Genomic DNA, 8,706 nt, shown 5'->3' on the forward strand with positions numbered 1-8,706 from the left:
AAATTATTTTATAGTTTTTAGTTTGATGTGCTTGAAAAGCGTGTTTTTTAGTTTTTTTAAACTATATTTTATTTTTTAATAGATATAATGCCGCCGTGGCGATAAGGCCGCCAAATTGTACAATAGATATTGTTTATTGGTTTTGTTAACTGTATGTGTATTGTACAATAAAGTGTAAATAAATAAATAAATAAATAAATAAATAGATAGAGTGATTCAGGGGGAAGATTTACATGTGTGATAACATCTATTAAACTACTCCAAACTTAACGCGTGCGAAGCCGCGGGCAAAAGCTAGTTAATTATAAAATTGTGCAATGGATAGTGGTTACTTCTGTTAATAAATCAAACGGGAACTGCTATATGTGGAGTTTATATTAATGTTGCGCACACCAAAACTTGTTTTCGATGAAAATCTTAATATTTTGTTCTGATTCTCCTGCGTCATCAAGCTTCAAATACATTATTAAACTATGATAAAAACAAAATAAGATAGGATTTGGGCACAGATATTATGCTGAAAGATGAGAGATGTCTTTATTTATAGCAAACTAGCCGTCCGCCCCGGCTTCGCCCGTGGTACATCTACATCCAGATCCTGCTAAGATTATAAACGTGAAAGTTTTTAGGTATGGATGAATATATGGATGTTTGTAAGGTGCTCTTTCACGCGAAAGCAGTTTATCGACGCCCACTTCGCAACGGGCCGTGCAGCAGAAATCGTAATATTTTAATTTCACCACAACTTCAAAACTAAACGTCTAATTTTAATCATTCAAAGACCAAATATTATCAACATAAACTGTACTTATTGATAAAATAATTTATTTTGATAAGGATTAATAGCGTGAGTAAAATAAACGCGTTTAAATGTAGTCCAAAAAAAATTCAAGATTTTTAAATAAAAATTTGATTGTTGTGCCTCACTCGACATAGATAGGTATAGTGTGTCGCGGACTTTTTTGTAGATATTTATAAGATCTACAATTAATTCTAACATGTTATGGTTCTATCTTTTGTAGTTTAGGCAGCGTACGCAAAATAAGTAACTTCATTGGTTGATTTTTTTCAGTTAATCGAAAATATCTTACGGAACCCTATTTTTTTCCAAAATAAAATATAGCCTATGTTACTCGTGGATAATGTAGCTTTCGAATGGTGAAAGAATTTTTAAAATCGGTTCAGTAGTTTTTGAGCCTATTCATTACAACCAAACAAACAAAGTTTTCCTCTTTATAATATTAGTGTAGATAAGATCCTCGTATGTAATAGAGATCTGCCTAGGCTTCCACTGTGCTACGTATATAGCTTATATATCCTTCCTACTATCCTTATATCTTCTAGTTCGTGTGTTTGTTGCTCTTTCACGCAAAAACTGCAGAACCGATTGCAATAAAATTTGGCGAGTTGAGAGACAGCTGGACAACTGGAATCACATATAGGCAACTTTTTATCCCGATATTCCTACGGGATACGGAGTTACGCGGGTGAAATGGCGGGGCGCAGCTGGCATAGATACACACAAAATGCCGTATGTAGCTAACGGTGAAAGTATTTTTTATATCGCTCTGGAAATTCCTGAAATTTACGCGTTCAAACAAACTATTAATTATAGAGCATAGAGGTATTGAGGTGTGTTCCTATAAATGGTTTGTGTTTATGGGCTGAACGTTCACACTAATAACAGAAAGATGATGGTGTCATGCATTATTTTCCTTCGATGGTAAGCGATTACCACCGCCCATGAACATTCGCAGAAATAATGGCTCTGCTGCAGCATGCTTCACGCCAATCTTCTTTGGAGGTGTGGTACTTCCCCAGTGCGAGTTGGCCCAATTCGTGTGCAAGCGTGTTCGACTCCCACATAAAAAAAATATATCGCCGGTTGGTTGCATAACAACAAATTCGACTTAACAATAGGCGTATTATAGGACGGCTTACCACGTGTCCGGTCACGCTTCGGTTGCGTACGCTGTGCCCCTGAGTAACCTTAACTTAAGGCTTTCTTACTAGCCTATGCCATCATAGCGTCTGCTCTAGAAAGAAATAAGTTTGTAATTTGCAATTCCTTCTGAAAACTAGTTGTTACCCTAGTCCAGAAAAAGTTGAAAAGAGTTATTGTCTCTAACCCGGGGAGGGTTATGGAATTACCTGTATTTCTTATGTAATGTTATTCTCAATAGATTAGATTTTAATGTGGCGATATAATTTTTTCTTTCTGAATCGCTGGTAAATAAATTATTTTTGAATTCTGACGATTCGAGCGCTCCCGAACAAGTTATCGATGAATTAAACAGCTTGAGTTTGAATATTTATCATTACTGCTCCACTCGTAGCATGGTTTTATATGGGCATACATATTATCAGTAACAAACCATCAAAGAAACTCTTAAGCTACATAATTATATATGGCACGGCTTATAATCAAAGCCATACCGATACCTAGTTTTCATTGGCTAGAACTAGATACAATAAGTGCAAATTAAATAAGCCAGCTCCAACGAGATCATGCGCTGCGCTGCTAACGGGCCGACTTGACTGCTGGTATGTGAAACAGCTGAAAACTGTCTGCTCCCATTATAGTATTGTAGACCTGGCTTATATACCGAGTAGTCGAAATTATTGTATTTTTAGGCATACATACAGTTATCTTCTTAATATATATTAATTTCGTGCAGCAATGTTTGTCCTCAATGGACTCATAAACTTGATTATAATAAAATTCGCACACCATGTGCAGTTCGATCCAACTTGAGAGATAGGATAGTTTAAATAATTTTAATTACGATAAATGACAATCCGGGCGGAGTCGGGACGTGCAGCTAGTTAAAATATGTAATGTTACAAACAAAATGAGTCTTGATGGTCCTTATTCTATATACAAGTATATAGAACCACCCAAATTAACCCTTGCATTAGCTAAAGCTACATAATTCGATGGTTAATTTTTCATGTAACGAAACAGACAGACAGACAAATTCACGGACGTCTAATGACTTGTCGTGTTGATTGAGAATTAGCATTACTTTTTGTCTAGGGAAAGAATTAGAGAATAGCTTTTCTCCTTATTTGATGAGTACATATTAGAAGTAAATTAAGTATATACGATTAGTTAGGATTATAATACAGATTAGCTAAAGTTGTATTCGCACTATTTGTTAACTTTATAGATTGGACAAAAGATAAAAACTCATGTAGAAATTCCACATATAAATTGCTAAGAACGTCCATATTTGTACATATTTATGCAACGTTTATTCTAATTTCATCGACATCGTAAAAAAAAACCCAACTGACCTCAGACAACTTGCATCAATCCGTTATATCAATAACATAAGGCTATAAAGAACACAGTGCAGTGATTAAGAGTGCGGTTGGTGGGAATGGGAAAGATGGGCGTCTGATTGTCGGATAATATGTTAAACCGCTTCCGTTCCGCGGCCGGTAATGCGCGATCGTCGTATTCGGAGAAGCGCGGGCGCAAGCGCGTCGAGCCGGAGGACGCGTACGATGCCGCGCAGTACTTCGTGGAGGACGTGCAGGATCCGTGGCATGAAGGTGGGGTGTGCTGCCGGTGTAATGTATTGGATCTTTAAGTCTTTAAGTCTATCACTCACTATGGCGTGTGTATAGTCGAATCCGACATATCAGGTCGTAGTGCGTGTGTGTTATCTGTGGTATTAACGGCGGAACTTGAAAATAGGGTCCGCCGAGGATTGCCCAGCACTCTGCTCAGAATAGAAAGCGTGGAAAAGGTTGATGATTTCCAATACGCAGCTCTTCAGCCATATAATAAATACCTCTTTCTTAATATATATTAATTTCGTGCAGCAATGTTTGTTCGCGATGGTCTCCAAAACTATAAAACCATTTTTTTTGATGTACAGATATTAATCAAATTTGTACGCCATGTAGAGTTTGATCCAATTTCAAAGATAGGATAGTTTATATTGTTTCAATTACGATAAATGACTACTGCAAAACTAGTAGCTCTATATATTTTTCCTAGATGTTTTCTCTAGATGCAGTGAAAAAAGAGCTTCTCTCCCACCACACGTAGCTCTGCGACCTTCTGCTTTTTTCGTATCTACAAACTGGATGACCATCGTAATTTGTATGATTTCCAGATGCACTCGAACGGGAGCGTCTCTCCCACCACGCGCAGCTCCGAGAGCTGGTTGTCAGGGGCGACGCGCGCGCTCTGCACGATAAATTGGAGGCGCTGGGGTCCGCTGCTGCTATCGTCGCCAACCTGACTCCGGGGGGTGCGAACACGCTGTTATATGTGTGAGTAGTTGTCAGTGGCTGGTTGTGGAGAGGCAGTGTGTGCATTCGTGTGTAAGAAGAGTATAATAACCGATTAAAGTGTAGTCTGCCTCAGATTCTTTATTTCCAGAGTTATTTTTAAGATGGTTGTAATATCGTAGTGCTATATTGTTTTAAGCTAAAATAGGTGTGGGCCAAAATTCTTGATATATGTCTTGCTAATTTACGGTATTAAGAATAGGCTGTGCCTCTTTCAATCAATAGAAGGAGAAGAAGTAAGAGTGGAGTTATTATGTCAAACATCCACTTCCAGGGCATCGGAGCTAGGCAACCTGCCGACGGCGTCGGTGCTGGTCGGCGCCGGAGCGGACGGGCGCGCGCACCCCGTCACGAGATACGGGCCGCTTTACATCGCCTGCTATCATGGGCATGTGGATATTGCGACGTTGCTGCTGGCACACTTTCCAGAAGCTGTACAGGTGAGAGATGTCTTTTTTGTTTATATGAAAACTAGCTTTCCGCCTGAGGCTTCGCCCGCGTGGAATTCGGTTATATCGCTTTCATCTCCCTATTTCAACTCTTTCAACCATTTTTTTCGCGATAAAAATTATCCTATGTTCTTTCCCCAGTTCAGTTCCACAGACAGACAGACAGACAGACTTTCGCATTTATTATATTAGTAGGGATTCCATAGAAGTATGTCTGCAGAAGCTGTACAGGTGAGAGAAGACTTCTTTTTACGCAAAAATCTTACAGATATAAGTCTGTCAGATTAAGTTGTTCTTAAGATTTATATATTTTTTCGGTTATTATTGTTTCCACTGCTGAATAGAATAAGTAGTCTTCTATGAGATTTAAGAACTTATAGTGCGCTCACCTCCGAAGTTACGTTTATTCTAACTGAATAAAACAATGATCTATTCGGTGATATAATATCGGTTTAAATTTTTCCATCGTTACTTTCGAGGTGCTTGATTGAAATCGGAGATCTATCTGAGTTGTTATTATTGTTCACTTGTAATGAGTTAAAAAATAATTAATTTTTTTTTTTTCCAGCAAGAAACGGTGGAAAAGTGGCTACCACTACACGCGGCGTGTATCGGTGGTCATCCGGCGCTCGTCAAGTTGCTACTGGAGTACCAGTATCCGGACCATTTGCTGACCACTTATAAGTGAGTGAGATATTGTTACAGAGTTAGTGTATGAGAGAGAGAGAGATATAGAGAAATAGGAAGAGGGGCGGGATTACAAGAATTAGAATTACGTACACACGATTTACACATAATATAATCTCTATTAAATTACTAAACTGTCAAAATGATTGATAAACTTGTAATTTTTTTGAAAGAATGATCATTTTTGTTATGTCTTACGGAACGCTAATGAGTGCAAAATTTGATTCTAATATTTTTACATACAGTGACGCATCTGGCCAGCATCAGTACCGCATGGCGTTCGACGTGAACGCGCGCGACGCGAGCGGGCAGAGCGCCCTGTACGTAGCGTGCACGCTCGGCAACGCGGCCGTCGTGGACGCGCTGCTCGACTTCTCGCTGCCGGCGGTCGGCCACGCGCAGGTGAGTGGGTGGGTGAGTGGGTGGGTGGTTGCATGAATGGATGGGTTGGTGAGTTGGTCTGTGATTGAGTGGGTCAGTGAGTGGGCGGGTAGGTGAGTGGGTGCGTGGGCGGGTGGGTGAGGGAGTGGGTGAGAGGGCGAGGGAGAGTGATAATAACAATAATTGTTTATTTGTATTAATTTATTCTTCTTCGGATATTAATATTGCCTGGAAGAGACCACGTGTAAGCGATAAGGACGCCTTCTGTGCTGTATGTTTTAGCATAAGGATTATTTTGTTTATTTCTGCTATGTTGACAGCAGAATAAAGTGTTTAAAAATAAATAAATACTATTATATTGTTATTTTCTTGTGGTGGCTCAGTGGTGAGAACCTCGGACTTCAAAATCGATAAGTCGGGGTTCGAGACCGGGCGAGCGTGCAGGAAATAAATTGATTTTTCAATTTATCTGCGCATGTAGATAACATCACCACTGCTTAAAACGGTGAAGGAAAACATCGTGAGGAAACCGGCATGTCCGAGAATCAAAAGTTCGACGACATGTGACATCTGCCAACCCGCACTTGGCTAGCGTGGTGGATTATGGCCTGAACCCTCATAGGAGGTCTGTGTCTCAGCAGTGGGAACATATAAGGGCTGATGATGATGATGATGTTATTTTCTAAATTTTACAGGCTTCCACAAAAGAAACAAGTCCTAAGGAACAGCGTATAACGAGCCCCCATCGCAGTGGTATCTCATTGGGCATTCACGCGATCGTCAACAAGCTGACTGGGGGGGGCAAAACGGTGAGTTGAAAGCAAAAATATATCATGATCGAATGTATTCTTAAGATAGATCAAGGTACATTACAGTTTTAGTACAGTTCCGAACCCAAATTGTAAGGCTGGAGCGTATTGCCAAGGTTTCACAGTCCGTTTGTCTGTGTATGATGACATGACTGAATCTCGTGTTAGTTAGCTATAAGAACAATTAACGAAAAATGAGGTTAGGTAACGGTTGGCACGGTCGTAATAGAGACGGGTGACCAATTTGTAAGGAAGACATAGTGTCGTGAGTCCGACAGGCATTTGACTGATTTTTGTTATGCTTGCACCCAGAATTCATTTAACATCAAACTTTTGTTGAAATACAAGTAAAATGTATGAGCGTGTTATCTTTGGTAGTGTATTAATGAATGAATAATACTATCTATTGTACACACCAAAAGGAAATATTACAAAGTACAGACTAAAAATACAAGTTGCACAATAGGCGACCTTATGGTTACAGAGCCATCTCTTTCAGGTAACCAAAACAAAGAAACAATACAGAGAAAGCAGTAGGTGGTGTATACTATAGATATAAGTTAAATTAATATAGATAAGTGAAGCAGAAATTACATAATACATAGATATAGCAAATACATAGATGTAATAAGATGCAGTATTAATAAAAAAAATGTAAAAAAACAATCTATGTATATATACATAGTGTATTTTTTTTTTTTTTTTTAAGTCATAGCGGGCAACTGAGCTGGTGGTTCGCCTGATGGTAAACGATCACCACCGCCCATGAACATTCGCAGAGGCTCAGACCTCTGAAAATGCGCTGCCCGCTTTTAAGGGATATGGGATAGGGAAAGGATTGATGACTGGAAAGAAGGAATGGACTGGGAAGGGCTAGGAGAAGGACATAGGCCTCCGGCTCCCCCACTCACCGTACGAAACACAATAGCAAGCTATTATTTCACGCCGGTTTTCTGTGGGGGTGTGGTACTTCCCCGGTGCGAGCTGGCCCAATTCGTGCCGAAGCGTGCTCGACTACCACATCCAAAAATCCAAATCCAAAAGTGTATCCGTATTCCGAACGATAGACAAACTCAATCATTTATTTATTCAATTAGGCTTCTTATAGAAGCACTTTTGAATATACATAACTCAGTTTAAACATTGACCAGCGGTTCGGAAAGCAGTTTCTGCTGAGAAGAGCCGGCAAGAAACTCTGCAGTTGCTCTTTTAAAATTATATCATTTTTACATTTTAATTCTACATAATATGCAATATTGATAATGATGCCAAAGACTGTCCTGTGGTTCTTAAGCGACAGCAAATCTATCGTCTATCTGTCGATAGGATATCAAGATAGAATCGATTTAAAAAGTGCAATTCTAAATTCATAAATTCGAATTCCCGTCCAGGCTGCGCCGGACACGGAGAGGCGCGTGCGGCCCGTGCGCACGGACAGCGGGCGCGGGCTGGACACGTGCGTGGCGTGCGCCGCGCGGCTCGGCCACGCGCGCGTGCTGCGGCGCCTGCTCGCGGCCGGCGCTAAGCCCGACGCGTGCGCGGTGAGTCTTGTGCGGTGGGGTGGTTTTAACAGCTCCATATTTGTGCGTTGGGGTGGTTTTAACAGCTCCATATTTGTGTGTTGGAGTGGGCTTAACAGCTCCATATCTATGAGATGGAGTGGTTTGATGATCTCCATGTGAGCCTGCTTAGTTTTTAGAACGCCGATTGAAAATAACTAAGCAGTCAAAGACTTCCGATACTTAAAAATTTAAACTTTTATTATTTGAATTGCCATAACAATTTGTGACTGAAAATGGAAAAACAGGAGATGGTGTCGGAAGCGGCTCGCGACACGCGGCGTCGGTCTCGCAGCGCGTCGGTAACGCGCGGTCGCGCTTCGCCCGCTCCGCAGCACGCCGGCTACAACGATGATCGTGAGTCTTTGTTATGTGTCACTTTGTAATATGGGGAAACTAGCTTGATCCCGTGGCGGGGCGTGCATAAAAGCCTGTCTGTCCCTATGTATGATCTTCAAAACTACACAACGGATTTTTGTGCTTTATTTTTAATAGATAGAGGGAAGGTTTATATAT

The 8,706-nt window shown here is 40.4% G+C and overlaps 1 protein-coding gene across 1 annotated transcript in view; it reads left to right on the forward strand.

The window, feature by feature from the left end:
* The window catches only part of LOC119838879 (leucine-rich repeat serine/threonine-protein kinase 1), a 75,813-nt gene that overhangs the window by 13,212 nt on the left and 53,895 nt on the right, over nucleotides 1–8,706 (forward strand). Inside the window, exons 4-10 of the mRNA XM_038365022.1 lie at nucleotides 4,128–4,287; nucleotides 4,580–4,745; nucleotides 5,323–5,438; nucleotides 5,687–5,843; nucleotides 6,518–6,631; nucleotides 8,023–8,172; nucleotides 8,439–8,547. Of these exons, the coding sequence (XP_038220950.1) occupies nucleotides 4,128–4,287; nucleotides 4,580–4,745; nucleotides 5,323–5,438; nucleotides 5,687–5,843; nucleotides 6,518–6,631; nucleotides 8,023–8,172; nucleotides 8,439–8,547 (972 nt within the window). The remainder of the gene's footprint in view (nucleotides 1–4,127; nucleotides 4,288–4,579; nucleotides 4,746–5,322; nucleotides 5,439–5,686; nucleotides 5,844–6,517; nucleotides 6,632–8,022; nucleotides 8,173–8,438; nucleotides 8,548–8,706) is intronic.

This window comes from Zerene cesonia, unplaced genomic scaffold, assembly GCF_012273895.1.
Source record: "Zerene cesonia ecotype Mississippi unplaced genomic scaffold, Zerene_cesonia_1.1 Zces_u006, whole genome shotgun sequence".
Classification (NCBI taxonomy): domain Eukaryota; kingdom Metazoa; phylum Arthropoda; class Insecta; order Lepidoptera; family Pieridae; genus Zerene; species Zerene cesonia.